This window comes from Oncorhynchus mykiss, chromosome 21 (genome assembly GCF_057628025.1).
Source record: "Oncorhynchus mykiss isolate SJ-2025 chromosome 21, ASM5762802v1, whole genome shotgun sequence".
Classification (NCBI taxonomy): Eukaryota; Metazoa; Chordata; class Actinopteri; order Salmoniformes; family Salmonidae; genus Oncorhynchus; species Oncorhynchus mykiss.
The window spans coordinates 45,249,438-45,273,035 of record NC_143042.1 but is presented as its reverse complement, the minus strand read 5'-3'; the positions used below and the strand labels follow the sequence as shown (position 1 = coordinate 45,273,035).

The following is a 23,598-nucleotide window of genomic DNA, read 5'->3' as shown; positions in this document are numbered from 1 at the left end:
TCAGGGAGCATCAAAAATTCCCAAAGCGATGGATAGAGGACTATTTTTAGCAAATAACCAATTTCAGTACCGCCCTCCAGACCCCTGGGGCAAAATTAGTTTGACACCCCTGATCTAAGCATAGGTTACAGCCAGCTCATAGGACCCTTGTACAATGTGGCGTCTAGTTCTGTCGCACCATCTGCATGTGTGTATTAGTCGAAGCCATTGGATTTGTTTCAGATGAGTGGTTCCAACCGGAATAGCTGAAGTGTTACAAATTCTGTTTCCCTTGGATTCCAGCGAGGGCCAAAGGACTGGTGAACGGTTCACAGCCCTGGCACAGAGGCACCATTACGTTGATGGCGATTTGAGGAGGAGCACAGCTTTGTGAACGGTTATCGGTGGGCAGAGTGGAATGGCACATTGTTCAGTAGTTAATTCATCATTGATGCAGATTCATACACAAAGGGTTCCAAAGGGTTCTTCGGCTGTCCCTATAGGAAAACCCTTTTTGGTTCCAGGTAGTTATCCTATGGGGACAGCCGAATAAGCCTTTTAGGTTCTAGATAGTACCTTTTTTTCTACGAGTGTAGGAACAAGAGGTGCATATAGTGCCTTTGGGAAGTATTCAGACCCCTTGACTTTTTCCACATTGTTATGTTACAGCCTTATTCTAAAATTGATTTAACAGTGCTTTTTTCTTCATCAAGCTACACACAATACCCCGTAATGACTAGGCAAAAACTGTTTTTTAGAAATGTTTGCAAATAACTTAAATATCATTTATACATAAGTATTCAGACCTTTTACTTTGTTGAAGCACCTTTGGCAGCGATTACAGCCTTGATTCTACTTGGGTATGACGCTACAAGCTTGGCACACCTGTATTTGGGGAGTTTCTCCCATTTTTTTTATGCAGATCCTCTCAAGCTCTGTCAGGGTGTATGGGGAGTGAAGCTGCACAGCTATTTTCAGGTCTCTCCAGAGATGTTCGATTGGGTTCATGTCCAGACTCTAGCGGGGCCTCAAAAACTTTCAGAGACTTGTTCCAAAGCCACTCCTGTATTGTTTTGGCTGTGTGCTTAGGGTCATTGTCCTGTTGGAAGGTGAACCTTTGCCCCAGTCTGAAGTCCTGAGCGCTCTGGAGCAGGCTTTCATCAAGGAAAAATACCTTCTGGAGCGCGTGCTACGAGTGGGTGCTGCTATGGTGACCAGTGCGGCTTGGTTGGGTTGTGTTTCGGAGGACACATTGCTTTCGACCTTCGTCTCTCCCGAGCCCGTACGGGAGTTGTATAGCGATGAGACAAGATAGTAACTACTAACAATTGGATACCATGAAATTGGGGAGAAAAGGGGGTAAAATTCAACAAAAAATAATAATAATTGTACCAAACGGACCAATTTGTAGCTGGATTCTTCACCGATCTTTTATACTATACTACTATGTTGTTCGGACATCAAGTTCTGTGAGGTGGAAAAAATTCCTTTGTTCTCTATCAGGAGGTGTCAATCAATTCACTTATCACCAAAAGCACTCACAAACTTTTACAGATGCACTATTGAGAGCATCCTGTCGGGCTGTATCACTGCCTGGTACGGCAACTGCTCCGCCCACAACCCTAAGGCTCTCCAGAGGGTAGTGAGGTCTGCACAACGCATCACCGGGGGCAAACTACCTGCCCTCCACCAACACCACCCGATGTCACAGGAAGGCCATGAAGATCATCAAGGACAACAACCACCCGAGCCACTGCCTGTTCACCCCGCTATCATCCAGAAGGTGAGGTCAGTACAGGTGCATCAAAGCAGGGACCAGGAGACTGAGAAACAGCTTCTATCTCAAGGCCATCAGACTGTTAAACAGCCACGACTAACATTGAGTGGCTGCTGCCATACATGTAAAAAATGTATCACTAGCCACTTTAAACAATGCCACTTAATATAATGTTTACATACCCTACATTACTCATCTCATATGTATATAATGTGTTCGATACCATCTACTGCATCTTGCCTGTGCCGTTCTGTGCCATCACTCATTCATATATCTTTATGTACATATTCTTCATCCCTTTACAGTTATGTGTATAAGGTAGCTGTTGTGAAATTGTTAGGTCAGATTACTCGTTGGTTATTACTGCATTGTCGGAACTAGAAGCACAATTTCGCCACACTCACATTAACATCTTCTAACCATGTGTATGTGACAAATAAAATTAGATTTGATTTTTGATTTGATTTGATTTTAAATTCACGCTGTCTCTATACTGTGGCCATGAGGAGATAATCTCCTCCAGGAATTTACCAGAGCAGGCTGTGTGTAGGAAACAGGGAGAGGGGGATGGGGCTTGCTGTACCCAAAGAGGGCAATGTCATGACACCTGTGACTGGCGATGTACACTGAGTGTACAAAACATTAAGAACCCATGCTCTTTAGACTGACCAAGTAAACGCTATGACCCTTTATTGATGTCGCTAGTTCGCTAATTCACTTCAATCAGAGGAAGGGGAGGAGACAGGTTAAAGAAGGATTTGTAATCCTTGAGGTAATTGAGACATGGCTTGTGTATGTGTGCCATTCAGAGGGTGAATGGGTAAGACAAAATATTTAAGTGCCTTTGAATGGGGTATGGGAGTAGGTACCAGGCGCAGCAGTTTGTGTCAAGAACTGCTGCTGGGTTTTTCACGCTGAACAGTTTCCCGTGTGTATTAAGAATGGTCCACTGCCTAAAGGACATCCAGCCAACTTAACACAACTATGGGAAACGTTGGAGTCAACATGGGCCAGCATCCCTGTGGAACGCTTTCGACACCTTGTAGAGTCCATGCCCTGACGAATTGAGGCTGTTTTGAGGGCAGGGGGGGGGTGCCACTCAATATTAGAATGAGTTGCACCCAATGTTTTGTACACTTAGTGTATATTCCTCAATGTTGATGGATGAGTCCTGTGTGGATGAATCTTTGAACATATTCCAATCAGTATTCTCAAAACAATCCTGCAGCATTGAGTCTGCCTCCTCTGTCCAGTGCCTCACTATTCTCTGTGTTGGTGGCTTCCTCTTGAGTTGCTGCTTGTTGGCGGGGAGTAGGAACAGAGATACATGATCTGATTGGACGAAGTGGGGCGGGGGATGGCTTTGTACATGTCATGGATGTTTGTGTATACATGGTCAAGCATGCTGGATCCTCTTGTAGGGCAGGATACATGTTGGTGATATTTTGGTAAAATCGGCTTGGTTAGTCACCCGCGACAATAGAGATTGTTTTCAGGTGAGAGGAATCTTGCTGGCTAATAATCTTGTACAGTTCGCTGAGTGCCACCATGGTGTTTGCTTGTTTCAGTATGTACACAGCTGGGATAATAACACTTGTGAACTCCCTCTGTATATAGTGGGGTGGGTCATTTTGGAGCAGGAGCTCCAACTACTAAAATAAAAGGGGGTTAAAGTAAGAAATGATCATTGATGTTCATTCATGCAGACAATAACAGTGTTCTACAGTATCACAATGTCATGGCATGTTATTCTAGTCTCATAGACGGTTGTGTTTGATGCTCAGATGTGTAGGTGGGATGCCAAGTGAATCCAATTAAGAGTTTAATTTGGCCAGTATTTGTGTTCACTGTGGCACCAAACAGCACCAGGGAATGCAGGGAAGGAGGACAGTCCTATCCCCTAATTACTGTATTTTACTCAATACAGTACGTAGCTCGCAGGGCACAACTGTAGTCCCACTAAGATCACGTCAAACCATCTATGTCAGCTAGCTAGCAGAGCTGAACCATACTTCAACTATGAACACATCACACCGCTGGCAACATTGTCCAGCTCCATCAAACTCAGTGAGCCAAGTAACTGTAATCTTCCAATAGACGAGATGCAGCAATTAATATAAATAGGAGTATAGGATGATGCATTTTCTTTAATGAAAGTGTTCTTATTTAATGAACCACTAACAGTCCCCTATTGATCAGAGAGAAAAGAGAGGGGCTCACAAGAAAGATAAGAAACAGATATGTCTACAAACACACACATGTACACACACACACACATACACACACACACACACTCACACTCACACACAAACACACACACATACACACAGACACACTGCACACACACACACACACTGCACACGCACAGTGCACACACACACAGACATACACGCAGACTTGGTGCCTCCTGGTGACATGCTATAGTCATAGTAGCCTCCTAGCAGCTCCAGTCAATAGACTTCCATTAGGAGGGGATAAGCTGTCAAAGCAACCCATGACCTCCTCTCGCCCCCTTGGAGGCCGCTGGCCTCTGCTGTCCGTATCAATATGAATTTTAGCCCTGCGCCTGTCACCCACAATTCCTTGTGGCCATTAGTCTCCAGTATCTGTTTCCCTCAACTTGTATTATGGATTTCTGTTGGTCTTTTGTCCAAAGTATGAACTATTATCTTAAAACAGGGACAATTTGATGTGTTGAATGGATTTATATCCGCTGGGGAATTGTAGTTCTTGTATATTCTACTCTTTTAATGATTTTTAGGGCTTTGTAACTCTGCATATTTGCATTATCTTATCGCCTTTTTGTAATTGCCTTAATAACAGCTATATATTAAAGCATGCTAAACAGATGTGTCCAATAGTTTGATGAGATGTGACAGACATGGCCAGATGACAGGGCTTTTTGGAAGTTGGTGTGAAGGGACCCTAAAGGTCAAGGTATTTCATCGCAGTGGACTAGATGAAGAGAGATGTTGTCATCGACATGGCAGAATGTCACTGCAAATAACAATGTGGTTGTTATCTCATGAGACGCTGGGAAATCCCCACATGGTATGGTATATATCTTTGTATTGAATAACAAAATAGCCTAAAAGCGTTGTGACAATGGACATATTGTAAAACAGTGTTTTTGTAAAACAGCGGGAACTGCTATATTCACTCTTTTCCAGTTCTATTTTAAAAAATAATAATAATTTGAGGATACTAGAAAAAATTATGATGAGCGATATCTCATTACTTATGCATCTTTGAATCAAATATGGTGTTTTGCTGGCGCTCCTTGTCTTTCATTGACATAGTGGACCAGTGCCAGAGACAGGAAGGTTGAATGACCTTTGACTTTATTTTCATGTCCAAGGCACTCTGCAAGGCATTTTTTCTCAGATAGGGTCACTGTAATCCCTTAGCCCCCATTCAATTTACAGAGGCACTGTGTCACCAGGCCACTAAAGTTGACTGAATGAATGGATCAATAAGCCATCTGAAAGCCTATGGGAGGACAAAGATTCCCCTAGTCGCTATCGGCTTACTGGTCATAATGAATGGGCTGTTGTTTATGTTGTAAAGTGCAATGTCACTAACTCCTTTGAAAAATAGCCCCTCTTCCGACCTTACCACTATGGAGACGCTCCTTGGGCCTTGAATATAGGAACATCGGCTAAAACAAATTGCCATCTTGAACACATACAGTGGGGCAAAAAAGTATTTAGTCAGCCACCAATTGTGCAAGTTCTCCCACTTAAAAAGATGAGAGAGGCCTGTAATTTTCATCATAGGTACACTTCAACTATGACAGACAAAATTAGGGGAAAAAATCCAGAAAATCACATTGTAGGATTTTTAAAGAATTTATTTGCAAATTATGGTGGAAAATAAGTATTTGGTCACCTACAAACAAGCAAGATTTCTGGCTCTCACAGACCTGTAACTTCTTCTTTAAGAAGCTCCTCTGTCCTCCACTCATTACCTGTATTAATGGCACCTGTTTGAACTTATTATCAGTATAAAAGACACCTGTCCACAACCTCAAACAGTCACACTCAAACTCCACTATGGCCAAGACTAAAGAGCTGTCAAATGACACCAGAAACAAAATTGTAGACCTGCACCAGGCTGGGAAGACTGCATCTGCAATAAGGAAGCAGCTTGGTTTGAAGAAATCAACTGTGGGAGCAATTATTAGTAAATGGAAGACATACAAGACCACTGATAATCTCCCTCGATCTGGGGCTCCACACAAGATCTCTCCCCATGGGGTCAAAATGATCACAAGAAGTGAATGACCTAGTGAATGACTTGCAGAGAGCTGGGACCAAAGTAACAAAGCCTACCATCAGCAAGGGCATTGAAGATGAAATGTGGCTGGGTCTGTCAGCATGACAATGATCCCAAACACACCGCCCAGGCAATGAAGGAGTGGCTTCGTAAGAAGCATGTCAAGGTCCTGGAGTGGCCTAACCAGTCTCCAGATCTCAACCCCATAGAAAATCTTTGGAGGGAGTTGAAAGTCCGTGTTGCCCAGCAACAGCCCCAAAACATCACTGCTCTAGAGGAGATCTGCATGGAGGAATGGGCCAAAATACCAGCAACAGTGTGTGAAAACCTTGTGAAGACTTACAGAAAACGTTTGACCTCTGTCATTGCCAACAAAGGGTATATAACAAAGTATTGAGATAAACTTTTGTTATTGACCAAATACTTATTTTCCACCATAATTTGCAAATATATTCATTAATAATCCTACAATGTGATTTTCTGGATTTTGTTTCTCATTTTGTCTGTCATAGTTTAAGTGTATCTATGATGAAAATTACAGGCCTCTCTCATCTTTTTAAGTGGGAGAACTTGCACAATTGGTGGCTGACTAAATGCTTTTTTGCCCCACTGTATATAGTCGTACAGAGGCCCATTATCAGAAACCATCACTCCTGTGTTCCAATGGCATGTTGTGTTAGCTAATCCAAATGTATCATTTTAAAAGGCAAATGTATCATTAGAAAACTCTTGCAATTATGTTTGCACTGCTGAAAACTGTTGTCCTAATTAAAGAAGCAATACAACTGGCCTTCTTTAGACTAGTTGAGTATCTGGAGAATCAGCATTTGTGGGTTCGATTACAGGCTCAAAATGGCCAGAAACAAATAACTTTCTTCTGAAACTCGTCAGTCTATTCTTGTTCTGAGAAATGAAGGCTATTCCATGTAAGAAATTGCCACAAATCTGAAGATCTCGTACAACGTTGTGAACTACTCCCTTCACAGACCAGCGCAAACTGGCTCTAACCAGAATAGAAAGAGGAGTGGGAGGCCCCAGTGCATAACTGAGCAAGAGTTGGACAACAACTGGACAACAAATCCTCAACTGGCAGCTTCATTAAATAGTACCCGTAAAACACAAGTTTCGACTTGGGAATTGTGAAGAGACCTCTGGTGGCATGTTTTGTAGGGTATGCATGGGTGTCTGAGCAGTGTCTACACTGTATTTCTGATAAATTTTATGTGGTTTAAATGGACAAAAAAAAATGTTTTCTTTCAAAAACAAGGACATTTCTAAGTGACCCCAAACTTTTGATCTGTAGTGTAAATGTCTCTCTCCGCCGTCAAGAGGGGGGCCAGTAAAAAAAGGTTGCTGGCTTGATGGGGGCCCCCAACCAAATCACTTAGGGCCCCGAAAAGACAAGAGCTTAACCCTTAATGGAACGGAGTAAAGCACATTGTTTTCATGTATCTGATGTGTTTGGTATCAGTCCATCTATTCCATTCCAGCCATTACAATGAGCCATTCCTCCTATATCTCTTTATACCTGACTCCTCTGCTGATCAGCTTGCAGTTACAGTAGACATGGCTTATCGGGTGAGGATTTGCCTTTTGAGTATAGCCCATTGCTAAAGAAACTGATTGACAATATCTCAGTTCCAATGCACTTATAAACGTGACAAGCACAACTAGCCCTAATTGCTACTGGTTGATTTATCAATTTCACTATACCCAAAGGCTGCTCTGTGCATTACTAATTAGTGGCAATTATAGATCCCATAGTAGAATACACTGGTATGGCTTGAGAGTAGTGCATTCATCACTGAAGTGTGATTTTTTTTTTGTTGAGTTACACATTATTAGGGTAATTGAGTGTATGTTAATAACTTGTTGTTGCCAGGCAGTGAGCATTTTAACAAAAAGCTCACTGCCTGTTGAACGAAATGGTGCTGGAATGGACAGCTGATGTTTGACGGGCTCTTGACCAATTCTGCTATTTTGTCTGTTTTTTGATGCTGATCTTTAAAAAATGTGTAATGTTTCCGAAAGGACATTCTGGACATTAGAACAGCGATCACTAACCTTGATTTGGATGACAATTTGTACTTCAACGAGTCTGCCACGCAGGGCACACTGTTCACCCCGGACCAGGCTCTTATCCCTGAGACTCGAAAGAGAAAGGGAGAGAGGCCGACGTGTGGGAACCCTGACGAAACTACATCGGCGAGTAAATAAACTGCCTCCACCCTCCATTCTATTGGTGAACGAACAATCACTGGAGAACAAAATGGACGAGCTCCGGTTGAGACTATTCTATATTATGGTATGGCTTACGATCCTGTGTGGCTCAGTTGGTAAAGCATGGTGCTACAACACCAGAGTTGTGGGTTCAATTCCCATGGCAGTATGAAGAGCATATGATAAATGTGAATGTTTCTTTCAGTTGTATCTGAACAAGGACAATATACATCTAACTGTTTTTCTATGCAGGACAGAACGGCAGCTTCGCGTAAACTCAAGAGGGGAGGTGTGTAATCTCTTTGTTAACAACAGCTGTTGCGCAATCTCTAATATTAACTTCTTAAGGAAGACTCGAGGTTCTGTTTGCCTGAGATAGAATACCTCTTGATAAGCTGTAGACCATACTATTTACCAAAAGAGTTTTCACCTATATTTTTAGTTGCTGCCTATTTATCACCACAAACTGATGCTGGCACTAAGACTGCACTCAATGAGCTGCATAGGGCCATAAGCAAACAAGAAAATGCTCATCCAGTAGCGGTGCTCCTAGTGGCCAGTGATTTTAATGCAGGGAAACTGAAATCCGTTTTACCAAATTTCTACCAGCATGTCACCTATGCAACTAGAGGAAAAAAAACTCTAGATCACCTTTATTCCACACACAGAAACGCATACAAAGCTCTCCCCTGCCCTCTTGGCAAATTTGACCATAACTGTATCCTTCTGATTCCTGCTTAAAAGCACAAACACAAAAAGTTAGTGGTCCAATGAAGAGGCTGCTAAGCTGCAGGACTGTTTCGCTAGCACAGACTGGAATATGTTCCGGGATTCATTGAGGAGTTTACCACATCAGTCATTGTAAGTGCATCGACGACAGTGACCGTACGTACGTACATATCCCAACCAGAAGCCATGGATCTACTAAGATAAAATATAAAGTTGTTTTAAGACGGTCATATAATGGATTATTTAGCTATTTGATTTGGAGTTTTAGGTCCCCTGTAGGTATCATTATTTATTATTTGATAAAATACTGAATTTGGCTTTTACTACTATAGCCCATAGAAATGCATTGAATAACACATTCATAAATGCCAAAACAGACCATCCAAAAATGTATCATAACCAATACATTTTTTAAGTATCTTGCCAAAATCTAGGAATTTATTTTGGGGACACACATATTTAACCCCTTTTTTTTGTTGGAACAAAACTACCTCCATACTTCCATAAATTTATTTTTTTTACATTCAGACGAGTCCTGTGACACTTGTAGTGGTCTGTAGACCAAACGGTTTGGACAATACAGACAGAAGTTGGCAGATGGGCGGTACCTACCAGACAAGCAAAATGCCCTACTTCGAGGCAACACTGAACCATGCATGAGAGCACCAGCCTTTTCCACAACTGTGTGATCATGCTCTCCGTTGCCGATGTGAGTAAGATCTTTAAACAGGTTAACATTCACAAGGTCACAGGGCCAGATGTATTACCAGGAAGCGTACTCAGAGCATGCACTGACCAGCTAGCAATTGTCTTCACTGACATTTTCAATCTGTCCCTGACCCGGTCTGTAATACCTAGGTTTTAAGGAGACCCCATAGTCCCTGTGCCCAAGAATGACAAGGTAACCTGTCTTAATGACTATTGCCCCATAGCACTCACATCTGTATCCATTAAAGGCTTAGAATGGCTGGTCATGGCTCACATCAACACCATCATCCCAGACACCCTGGACCTACTCCAATTTGCATACCACACCAAATGATCCACAGATGATGCAGTCTCTATTGCACTCCACACTGCCCTTTCACACCTCAACTAAAGGGACTGTAGTGGAGCGGGTCGAGAGCTTCAAGTTCCTTGGTGTCCACATCACTAAGGATCTATCATGGTCCACACACACACCAACACAGTCGTGAAGAGGGCACGACAACTCCTCGTCCCCCTCAGGAGGCTGAAAAGATTTGGCACGGGCCCTCAGATACTCAAAAAGTTATACAGCTGCACTGCTGAGAGCATCTTGACTGACTGCATCACCGCTTGGTATGGCAAGTGCTTGGCATCCAACAGCAAGGCGCTACAGGTAGTGTGTACGTCCCAGTACATCACCGGGGCCGAGCTCCCTGCCAGCCAGGACCTCTATACCAAGCATGTCAGAGGAAGGCCCTAAAAATTGTCAAAGCCTTCAGCCACCCAAGTCATAGACTGTTCTCTCTTTTACCGCACAGCAAGCGGTAACGATGCACCAAGTCTGGAACCAACAGGACCCTGAACAGCTTCTACCCCCAAGCCATAAGACCGCTAAACAGTAAGTCCGGGTAGCTAGCTATTTGGTTCACTATCTACACTGACCCTTTTTGCACTAATCTTTTAATTTTTTTACTCATCACATATGCTGCTGCTACTGTTTATTATCTATCCTGTTGCCTAGTCCCTTATTCCTAGTCATATGTACATGTACCCCTTCACATCGACTCAGTACTGGAACCCTGTGTACATATCGTCACTCATTGTGTATTTATTATTACTTCTTTATTACGCGTTATTACTTTTCTATTATTTCTCTATTTTCTTTCTCTCTGCATTGTTGAGAAGAGCCCATAAGCACTTCACTGTTGGTCTACACCTGTTGTTTACGATGCATGTGGCAAACACAATTTTAATTGATTTGAAGGCAATTGACAAGGCTTGACATGGAACCCTCGATCCAAGTTGTCCCTCTTAGCTAATACAAATATGATTTAGCATGACAACATTGGCTCAGGACCTCTGATATAGAAATGAGACATTATGACACATTGGTTTCTGTAGAAACAACAAGTAATCTCAATGTCTATAATGTAGAGATGGATGCACGCACACACGCACGCACGCACACACACACACACACACACACACACACACACACACACACACACACACACACACACACACACACACACACACACACACACACACACACACACACACACACACACACACACACACACACACACACACAGAGTTCTCCTGTGTTTTAGATCAGTATAGTCATGTACACCCCTTGGCTACCCTGGCATTCATTGCCCTCTCAGTGTTTTCGACGTGATTCAACCTGACTTTTCCAATCTTCACAGGAATATGGGAGCATTGCAATGAGAAGCTGTGATACGACCAAAGCAGTTGAACGGTGCTGTGTGTTTCTATTTAAGCTATAACAGGGAAGCATTTTCATTTGAGTGGCATTAGAAAGACTCACGCCACAATGGTTCAACGTGACCGCATGATCACTCGCGATTCGGGATCAATGATCTCAGACAATGCAGTAAAAAAAGTTATATTTGAACACGGAATCAGAAACATGTGCTCTGTGGAGTACTCATGGTCAGATCTGAGAGAAGTACTGACAGTTCTGGACAGCCTAGAGCTGTAGTACAGCCCAGAATAACTCTAAACCAAACTCACTGTGTTATTTCTCGATAGAAAACCCCTCCTTTGTAAGCCACGTCTGGCAGGAAGTCAATAGCATGTATTAAACTACCCATAATGCACCCCAGTTATCGATAGCCCTAAATGAGTGCATATGGTGTCTTGGCATTGGATTCTTTTGATCAGGTTAAGATTTCATTGGATTTTTTGTCACCTCTCACTGACAAGTCCCGGCTCAAGCAGACTAGAGGGTCATCTGAACCTTGTGGTTTGGGCGCAGAGTGCTTAGATACAGAGAGTGAACACTGAGTTGGCAACCGTCAGACACTGGGAAAGTCAGGAAGTCTGGCGACTGTAAACCCCACCCCTTAAACACACAAACACTCTCAGACACACACATGCATGCACAGGCACGCATACACACACACACACACACATACACAGAGACACACACACACACAATTTACACATAGTGGCTCACACACCCCCACCCCAAACGTGCGTGTGCTTCATTTCATCAATAGGGATCATATTACTGTGTTTGTGCCCAAAACCTGAACTTTTTTTTGAGAATACATGTGCTGTGTCAATCTGTCATTGATTGATAGCATTTATCATATATATCCTGATTCATTGACCAAGAGACTAAAAAGCAGTCTACTGTATTTTTTCTTAGATTAAATATATTTCTGTAATCCACATGTAAAAAGCACAACTACTCTGAGTGGAATTTAACTAAGTGAAGTACTACTAGTCAGAGTTTTACTAATACTTTTCTGAGTTGGATTAGTAGAATTAAACCATCACCTGCTGCCTGTTGGGTAAAGAGAGAGTATAATCTAATCGACCAGATTGGCTCCAACTGGATCAAGGAGATACAGTGTGGCAAAAAAGTATTTAGTCAGCCACCAATTGTGCAAGTTCTCCCACTTAAAAAGATGAGAGAGGCCTGTAATTATCATCATAGGTACACTTCAACTATGACAGACAAAATGAGAAAAAAAATCCAGAAAGTCACATTGTAGGATTTTTAATGAATTTATTTGCAAATTATGGTGGAACATAACTATTTGGTCACCTACAAACAAGCAAGATTTCTGGCTCTCACAGACCTGTAACTTCTTCTTTAAGAGGCTCCTCTGTCCTCCACTCGTTACCTGTATTAATGGCACCTGTTTGAACTTGTTATCAGTATAAAAGACACCTGTCCACAACCTCAAACAGTCACACTCCAAACTCCACTATGGCCAAGACCAAAGAGCTGTCAAAGGACACCAGAAACAAAATTGTAGACCTGCACCAGGCTGGGAAGACTGCATCTGCAATAAGTAAGCAGCTTGGTTTGAAGAAATCAACTGTGGGAGCAATTATTAGGAAATGGAAGACATACAAGACCACAGATAATCTCCCTCGATCTGGAGCCACGCAAGATCTCACCCGTGGGGTCAAAATGATCACAAGAACGGTGAGCAAAAATCCCAGAACCACACGGGGGGACAAGTGAATGACCTGCAGAGAGCTGGGACCAAAGTAACAAAGCCTACCATCAGTAACACACTACGCCGCCAGGGACTCAAATCCTGCAGTGCCAGACGTGTCCCCCTGCTTAAGCCAGTACATGTCCAGGCCCGTCTGAAGTTTGCTAGAGAGCATTTGGATGATCCAGAAGAAGATTGGGAGAATGTCATATGGTGAGATGAAACCAAAATATAACTTTTTGGAAAAAACTTGTCGTGTTTGGAGGACAAGGAATGCTGAGTTGCATCCAAAGAACACCATACCTACTGTGAAGCATGGGGGTGGAAACATCATGCTTTGGGGCTGTTTTTCTGCAAAGGGACCAGGACGACTGATCCGTGTAAAGGAAAGAATGAATGGGGCCATGTATCGTGAGATTTTGAGTGAAAACCTCCTTCCATCAGCAAGGGCATTGAAGATTAAATGTGGCTGGGTCATTCAGCATACAGTGCCTTGCGAAAGTATTCGGCCCCCTTGAACTTTGCGACCTTTTGCCACATTTCAGGCTTCAAACATAAAGATATAAAACTGTATTTTTTTGTGAAGAACCAACAACAAGTGGGACACAATCATGAAGTGGAACGACATTTATTGGATATTTCAAACTTTTTTAACAAATCAAAAACTGAAAAATTGGGCGTGCAAAATTATTCAGCCCCCTTAAGTTAATACTTTGTAGTGCCACCTTTTGCTGCGATTACAGCTGTAAGTCGCTTGGGGTATGTCTCTATCAGTTTTGCACATTGAGAGACTGACATTTTTTCCCATTCCTCCTTGCAAAACAGCTCGAGCTCAGTGAGGTTGGATGGAGCGCATTTGTGAACAGCAGTTTTCAGTTCTTTCCACAGATTCTCGATTGGATTCAGGTCTGGACTTTGACTTGGCCATTCTAACACCTGGATATGTTTATTTTTGAACCATTCCATTGTAGATTTTGCTTTATGTTTTGGATCATTGTCTTGTTGGAAGACAAATCTCCGTCCCAGTCTCAGGTCTTTTGCAGACTCCATCAGGTTTTCTTCCAGAATGGTCCTGTATTTGGCTCCATCCATCTTCCCATCAATTTTAACCATCTTCCCTGTCCCTGCTGAAGAAAAGCAGGCCCAAACTATGATGCTGCCACCACCATGTTTGACAGTGGGGATGGTTTGAGCTGTGTTGCTTTTACGCCAAACATAACGTTTTGCATTGTTGCCAAAAAGTTCAATTTTGGTTTCATCTGACCAGAGCACCTTCTTCCACATGTTTGGTGTGTCTCCCAGGTGGCTTGTGGCAAACTTTAAACGACACTTTTTATGGATATCTTTAAGAAATGGCTTTCTTCTTGCCACTCTTCCATAAAGGCCAGATTTGTGCAATATACGACTGATTGTTGTCCTATGGACAGAGTCTCCCACCTCAGCTGTAGATCTCTGCAGTTCATCCAGAGTGATCATGGGCCTCTTGGCTGCATCTCTGATCAGTGTTCTCCTTGTATGAGCTGAAAGTTTAGAGGGACGGCCAGGTCTTGGTAGATTTACAGTGGTCTGATACTCCTTCCATTTCAATATTATCGCTTGCACAGTGCTCCTTGGGATGTTTAAAGCTTGGGAAATATTTTTGTATCCAAATCCGGCTTTAAACTTCTTCACAACAGTATCTCGGACCTGCCTGGTGTGTTCCTTGTTCTTCATGATGCTCTCTGCGCTTTTGACGGACCTCTGAGACCATCACAGTGCAGGTGCATTTATACGGAGACTTGATTACACACAGGTGGATTGTATTTATCATCATTAGTCATTTAGGTCAACATTGGATCATTCAGAGATCCTCACTGAACTTCTGGAGAGAGTTTGCTGCACTGAAAGTAAATGGGCTGAATAATTTTGCACGCCCAATTTTTCAGTTTTTGATTTGTTCAAAAAGTTTGAAATATCCAATAAATGTCGTTCCACTTCATGATTGTGTCCCACTTGTTGTTGATTCTTCACAAAAAAATACAGTTTTATATCTTTATGTTTGAAGCCTGAAATGTGGCAAAAGGTCGCAAAGTTCAAGGGGGCCGAATACTTTCGCAAGGCACTGTAACAATGATCCCAAACACACCGCCCGTGCAACGAAGGAGTGGCTTCGTAAGAAGCATTTCAATGTCCTGGAGTGGCCTAGCCAGTCTCCTAATCTCAACCCCATAGAAAATCCTTGGAGGGAGTTGAAAGTCCGTGTTGCCCAGCAACAGCCCCAAAACATCACTGCTCTAGAGGAGATCTGCATGGAGGAATGTGCCAAAATACCAGCAACAGTGTGTGAAAACCTTGTGAAGACTTACAGAAAACGTTTGACCTCTGTCATTGCCAACAAAGGGTATATAACAAAGTATTGAGATAAACTTTTATTATTGACCAAATACTTATTTTCCACCATAATATGCAAATATATTAATTAATAATCCTACAATGTGATTTTCTGGATTTTGTTTCTCATTTTGTCTGTCATAGTTGAAGTGTATCTATGATGAAAATTACAGGCCTCTCTCATCTTTTTAAGTGGGAGAACTTGCACAATTGGTGGCTGACTAAATACTTTTTTACCCCACTGTATATGAAATGACTGACATGATATTTTGTTTCGATGAGAGACTGAATGTGGATGTGTCTCGGTCTGGATAGAGGACCTCTGACAAACTATTGAGCCTTACGTATTTACATAGGGACAGTTAACTTACGCATATAGAGGGTTCAACAGAGAGAGAGAGCCAGCTGGTGGATGAGATTAAGGGGCAGTAGACTATTTACATGGGGAACTCTGCACTCATAAGGAGATGTGTGTGTGTGTGTAAGAGAGAAATATATATAAATAAATATATAAATAAATAAATATATACACAAACACGACAGAATTAACACAAACACGACAGAATTAACCATATTTAAATATACCACTTTTACAGTGGAAAGCGTTATCACTGCATGGGTCAAGTTATATATATATATATATATATATATATATATATAACTTGACCCATGCAGTGATAACGCTTTCCAATTTCAAGGGTTGCAAATGTTGTATTATTTACTAATTAGTATTTACTTATTTGCTTATTATTTATACATATTTTCCAACTGCTTATAGACTGTTTATAACACTGTAAAAGTGGTATATTTAAATATGGTTAATTCTGTCGTGTTTGTGTTAGTATTTAATATATAAATGTCATGAGTGCATGTCAAAAATATTTAGCAGTTATTGCCATTTTTCCCGGTCATAGGTCTGCATATACAACCTTCATTCACAGTATTCCTTCGCTATTAACTTCACTGGAGGTTCACCATGTGTATCCCACTGATAATCCCCCTTTCCAAAAAAGATTGGACAAATTCTACTACATGTCTGTTCCATCTGTACACAATGGTAATAAACACCCTTGTCACGTTTTTATTTTCACTTCCCATTTCACTTGTTATTTCTTCATGTTTTGAAAGGGCCAATTGGATTTCATATGTACAGTGTTCAATCTTTAACAAGGGATGAGAGGCTGGAATTTAGTAGAGAAAACAACTGATTTGAGTGCAGACTAAGTGGTTGAGTGAACAGGTTAACAGTGGCAGGCCTTTGAGCGGCTGTGACAGGGAGAAAGCAGCGCGAGGCTCTGCCACTGAAGGGGTTGGTGACCCGGAAACACTGTGGAAGTGCAGCCAGCGTGGCCCTTTAGGAAAGATCTCTCCACAAGCCGCTATTTCCCTTCTCTATGCAAATACCCATGAAGCACCATATCTCTTCTTCTTTCTCTTCTTCATTGTTTTCTTTCTTTCTCTGTTGCAAACACATAATGCACCATTACACACACACACACACACACACACGAATGCAAACACACACATGAACACAAACACACAAAAGCAGAAAATAAGGAACATAGATCATCATAAAAGCACACACACACACACACACATAGAATAAACAGCAAACACACAAGGTTACACATGAATTAACCATCATTTGACTATCCGGTTATGTCCTATATTGAAACAAGCAACCCCTGCATGGTTTTTGGGTAGTGCACAGAACTGAACGTCTGTCACTTCTCTTACATTTAAGTCCTACAAGTCCTACTTGCTTATAGTAGTAGTTATATAAAATAATTTAGACCCTCAATTGAGGTTAAACTCTATTTACATGATAATTACATTGCAAGTAAAGTGCAACTTCAATGTAGATACATTGTTCCTCTTACAACTGTTACTGAAGATATCTGTGTAACCTTAAGCGGTAATGGTTAAGTAATGTTGAACCGAATTCATTCCAGTTTGCTTGAAAATGTAATAAAGGTTTAAATGTGTAACTAGACAAACTGCAGACAGGCATCCATCCATATGTAACTTCAGAGAAAATACTTGAGAGAAAAAAACATAAAGCAATAACATTAATACTTATTGAAGCTTGCCACATGAATGTTGAATATCTGAAGTAATATACTGTATAACACTATTCTCTAGACTCCAAATGTAATTCAACAAGCTCAGAAATTGAAAACGTTACAACATTTTTATTGCATATTATCATCTTCATGATATAAGTCAACAGCTTTATAATCTGTCATTTGAAATGCTTTTAGATAATAAGATGAAATAGTTTTAGACAAATAGTGTATTTCAAATGAACATGGAACTGCAAAGGTAAGGCCATATAAATTAAACGCTAATTCGACTTCACAGAAAGAAAGATATGTCAACAATTCAAGACAGAGTATAGCTATAATAGTAAGAACATCTTATATGGAACTATAGGAAGCAAGTAACTACTAACGGTGCTGATAATAACGTTGGTCTAATCAAGTGAAGCAATGGTTCAAACATCAAATACCAAGCAAAACATAAACACACATTCATTCAAATGCCATTACTGTACAAAATAAAATGGATAAAAGTCCAATAATTCATGCATAGATCCTACTTTGGTATGGTGTGTATTCATAGACGAAATAACTGTGTGAAGAATATGAAAAATAATGATAATGCTTTATAATAATATAAAATAATACTAACGTGTAGGCTATCTCGACAATATAGGCTCCCCTTGTGCCAAATTATTTAATTCAACTCGAAACCATAACGTTGTACTAAATAAATGTTTCGCAATTGTGAAGGACTGAACTTGGCACATGCACGTCGTGCTTTGGTCAATGACGCAAATGTCACGAGAGCTACCATAAACTGAATGGCCTATTAATATGTGTGTACACTGAAGAAAGTGGGCATATTCAGTGATGCTTAATGTATATTGACATCCTTATTAATGAAGTAAAAAAAATAAAAACATTACTAACGCGTGTCAGTTGGCGCTCTAATTCCAAACGTTTTTGACTGGCATGGATGTCGACTGGGTAGCGCTTCGCCAGAGTTGGCTACGTCCCTAAAAGTCAACCGTCTGCATCGAAAATGCTAAAATATTTACCAGCGTTTGAGAAATAAATGTAAGGCGCGCTGTTTCCTGGATACATAACAGGGAAAGGCATTGGTAGTAAACATCCACCCAATATGTTGCGATCTTTGTAAATAGTTGGTAATTGCACATTTTTCCCGGATTCTGAAAAGTGGTCGACTGGAACTGGTCCTTCGATGTCCGTGGATAGCTGTCGCTTCAATTTATTCCGGCGATTCTGGAACCAAATTTTCACTTGAGTCTCGGTAAGTTGTAAGGAATTCGCCAGACATGCCCGTTCTGCACTGCTCAGGTATCTTTTCATGTCAAAGGTAGATTCCAGCTGAAAAATCTGTCTCTTGGAGAATATCGTGCGTGTTTTCTTCTTTGCCATTGCTTTGGTTTTCGAGTTTCCTTCATGTTGCTCAGATACGTCGTCGCAGCTGCTCGTACTCTCTGTCCTTGGACAAGTGTCAATCATCTTCGTTGCGTCGACGTCCTCCGCACAGACTGAACGCACACAAGCTGCATCGTGGTGGGCGCTGTTTGTTTGCGCTGTGAAATGAAGCGATAAAACTTGTTTTGATGCAATGCTGACACCAACTCGTATATAATCTGTGAAACCCACTGGATCACAGTAAGTGGAATATGAAAAATTACATAACTCAGACTTTGAAGTAGCCTGGGCTAGATAGTGTTTTAATTGCTCAGCTGTTATTGTTTACCATGAATGAACAAATGCAAAACATTAAAGGGCTATTTAAACAACCAGATATGGGCTCACCTGTTTCGTGGGTTGTGTAGTCTGACTCATGACTTCTCTGAACATCGTAGTCCTCATATCGGGGCGTAAAATAATTTGTACACCTGGTGTCGCTCTGCCCTTTTGCATCATATGCGTCTAAATTGCTCTTGTTGTTTTGCTTCAGATTAAGAATATTGTCAATAGTGAATTTCAATGAAGCAGTCCGACAGGGAATAGCCTCCTTATTCATATTCCCCGAAATGTATAATTGTCCTTGTGTTCTAAATGTTGAATTGAGTTCCCCAAAACATCGAAGCCTAGATATACTCCAAGCACCATTGCTCCTCGATTGCAACTACACCAGGGCGTAGGATAGCGTTATTCAATGAACCAGAAGACTGTGGTTTAGCAGTTTTTGATTGGTGAGATTGCGAGGCAGCGTGACGCCAAATATCAGATGATGGCGGGAAGCATCCTTAGGCAAGACTAGAGTTAACCTCCTGAATTGTTTCCTTGTGTTTTCGGGGGAATATTCACGATACAGTTAAATAGTGCCCAAACGATTTTTCTTTAGATGTTTACCAATGGTTTTCAGAATTACATGAAGAGTTGGCATATATGCTAGCTAAAATATATATGCTAGGCCTATATGGAGTGGATAACAATATGTGTTTTGTATTGTTAGGTATTACTGCACGGTTGGCGCTAGAAACAAAACATTTCGCTGCATCTGCGATAACATCTGCAAAATATGTGTAAGTGACCAATAACATTTGATTTGATTTGAAGTGGTCACATTCATACAATTGAGACTGTTATGAACCAGTCAGCTATGTAGGCCTATACTTTATCACTTTTGCTCCCATTAATCATATGCATTGAAACGTTAATGCGTTATGCGGGCACTGATATTAACTCTCCAAAAGATGAATCATAATTACGTCTTGTAGTTTCATTTTATTTTGAGCATACACATCAGAAAGCTATAGGGAGATTGAGGTTTGAGAAATGTAATAGGTTAATTTATTATGTTAGGATATGAGGCCTATTAGCCTATATTCTAAATGTTTTATTACAATTTCCTAATTTGACGAAAATATTCATTATCTATACTGTGGTTAATTTAATCTATTTAATTTAATGAATCATTTTACACAACTTTATTGACAATTTTAGTCTGATGATAAGTACCCTCCCTATACATTCAATTCGAAGTGTCAAAAACTGTGAAACGTTCCATTACACTGATCATCTATATGAAAGGTATTTTCAGTCGTCACTTTAGAAATCTGTGTCTACTCAACATTGGTGTGGAATTTCGCAAATTAGGCCTAAATGCAGGGGCATAGACAATTTGGCCTTGAAAATATCCTGGTGAATGTTTATGTATTATGAAAGGGAAAATGCGTATTACTGCGGTTGGATTAGGTTTTCAGTGTATTTTCAATGGACATAGGCCTAGCCACTGGTTAGACAGAAACTCAATGAGACTAATTATCAACTTAATATACCCTCGTGCTAATTATGAGAATACAAAGCAGGCCTTTTCGTCAACACAATAAACATGAAACATGGTGTACACTTCATCTATTTTATTTACATTGATCAGACAACTCTTGTGTACAAAATGTCAACTGAAACCCAGTTTAAATAAGAAATATGAAATAATACAGTTCCAGTAACCCCATGCTCATAACTTGCATATTAAAATAAACTAGTTGAGGCTATATGCTACACAGGTTGCTCAATGAGTGTCATCCCCTTATGAATGTGGCTGTGATCTTGGTGATTTGCAATAAAGTCACCCTCAGCAATAAACTCTTGAAGGGATTATCTCTACTGTGTCCAATACTTAAATTGTTAGTTTAATATAATACACCAATAATGTGTGCCTCACACTAGGCCTGTCATTTGTGATCTTATAAAAGACATGGGGTGTGTGAACTGGGAGATGGGAAAATTCACAGTACTCGAAAAACCCACTAAGGGTGGCGACACCTGTGCCAGGTTTGCGTTCAGTGTCCCAGGTGAAGCGTTCTCGTGGTAAATAATAGGAACCCTGACAATCCTTTGGGCCGAAAAGGAGATGCTCGTGGACGCCATGTCGGCAGCTATCTGTCTCTTCCACTTGTTCCTGCGGTTCTGGAACCAAATCTTAACCTGAGTCTCGGTAAGTTGTAGAGAAGCGGCCAGCCCCGCCCGCTCAGTGCTGCTCAGGTAGCGTTTCATGTCGAAGGTGGACTCCAGCTGGAACACCTGACTCCGGCTGAACACGGTGCGGGTCTTCTTCTTGCGAGCTGCTTTCGTATCAGGTGTGTCACTGTCGTCTCGCGCGAAGCAGGAGGATCCTGTTTCGTCATCCTTGTCGTCTGTCTGACTGCCCTCTGTCCTCTCGTTCCGTTCGTCGTGGTCTTCCACCGGCTCCGGTAGAGCCGGGGAATCCCGGTCGCTGGTTGGTAGGGAGTATCCGGGGTCATCTGAGTTGCTGGAGTGGCACTGCGGACCTGAAATAAACGGGGAGTATCGTGAAGAATGCCATTGGTAAACTGTTTCTGCCACATTTTACGCACCGGCCAATAGAGATCAATAAGTGCATGATCATCTCTCAATCATGATATCAACCCTGATACGTTATTGCATTTTTCGATGGTAGTCCAGGCCACAAATCGACTTGAAAAACGATGACCTCTAGCTTGTAATGAAACACAGTAGCCTTGCAAATGTATAAGCACCATAATTCTGGTTTATAAACTCAATTTCCAAATCAGTGTTACGTTTGAAATGTATTTGAGTGGCGTGCCATACCCCGCGTAAAGAGGAACCGCATGGAGATGTTTTACGCACCGGGTAAGAGCGAATACACTAGTGCTGTTGTGGTTTGTTGCATGATATATGGGCTATGCATGACAAAAAAAAATGCTATGTAATGTTGTCTATTTTTACTACCATGTCACCATTTATTGTGTATTGCCATTGACAATTATGGCTAACATTACGCACAGAAACCTCCAAGCATTGTAGATCACAGCTCGTTCACGTTGTTTTTACCATCATTATTTGAGGAAATGCGTAGGCTATCCTCACATGCTCCTTGTTGAGCGGATCAGCCTGAACAGTGTAGGCTATTAGCTAGCAGTAAGCAAGCTACAGTTTGGTGTTAGGCTATGTCGCTTTCATACAGGCATAAACATAAGGGCCAATTAACAAAAGTGACACTTACTCTGTAAATCGCTGCAAGCTTTATTGGGCGATGTCCCACACCAGTCCGAAATGCAACCGGCTTCAGCAAGGCGTTGGGCGTTTAACCCAAAGTAGGACACTTGACGCTCCACTTGGCCCCAGCGGCTCTCAAGGACAGCGACTTGGTTGAAAGACAGTCCCGTTTCTTTAAAAAAAAACTCATCTTCGGTCGTAGACCGCCTGTCTGTAGTCCTAGTAGAGCGAAGTAAATTCTCAATTGAAAATGATGAGCTTCTTGACGTTGGACCATGATGTTGAGACTCCGGTTCCTTATCAAGCATATTTCGACGTTTTCAAACCACCTAGTCACCGATAAATAAATTACTTTTAAATACTTACGTGCTGTTTAGACATTACTGGATGTATCTTTTGCTTTTTTTCAGTTATGCCTACTATTTCTATCGAAGTCTGTCGAGCTATCCATGAGAGCTCGAGTGAAGAGTGTGAGACCGTGAGAATCCGCAGATAAACTACTGTAAATTCAACCGCGCGAGATCCAAGCGTAGCAAAGAAATTGCGTCTTGCGATTGGACAGTGGGGGAAGCGAGCAAGATTACTATAGAAAATAAGATAATTACTCGCATTGAGCTACTACACTGTGTTCTAGTCTGCCTTGAGGGGTTGGAGGGACCCTGTCTCTCAGATACTTTATTTAGGTCAATTAGGGAGCAAATCAAAGCAGAGATACGGCTGTGTCCCCGGGCTGGGATGCATGGTAGAAGAAGAGCCCACTTCTTGGAGAATGACACAGTACCTCCTATTGGCTACTTCTGTCTATGCAAGCTCTAGCTTTATTGTCCATCCATATTTCCATGCATGCATTCGTTCTCGTGCAATAATTATTCAATTGATAGGAGGGTGGACACGTGCATTTCATTGAATATCAATAGAATATCAACAGCATTTCACAATCAATTCAGTTTAGCTAAGCATTTTTTAAACCCATTCTCTAAAAGGTAATAGGAAATACAGGTATATGATTTCGATATTGCAGGAATTAATTTAGCATTATTTGTAATAATGGCCAATGATA

General features: G+C 41.4%; 1 protein-coding gene across 1 annotated transcript; it reads right to left on the bottom strand.

The window, feature by feature from the left end:
- Positions 1-20,904: 20,904 nt before the first annotated feature.
- On the bottom strand, positions 20,905-23,330 carry LOC110500664 (homeobox protein HMX3-like). The gene is made up of 2 exons (XM_021578153.3): positions 22,546-23,330; positions 20,905-21,829 (listed from the first exon to the last, which is right to left on the bottom strand). The coding sequence occupies exons 1-2, from the start codon at positions 22,844-22,846 to the stop codon at positions 21,219-21,221; spliced, it is 912 nt and encodes a 303-aa protein (XP_021433828.1). The 5' UTR covers positions 22,847-23,330; the 3' UTR covers positions 20,905-21,218.
- Positions 23,331-23,598: the final 268 nt, after the last annotated feature.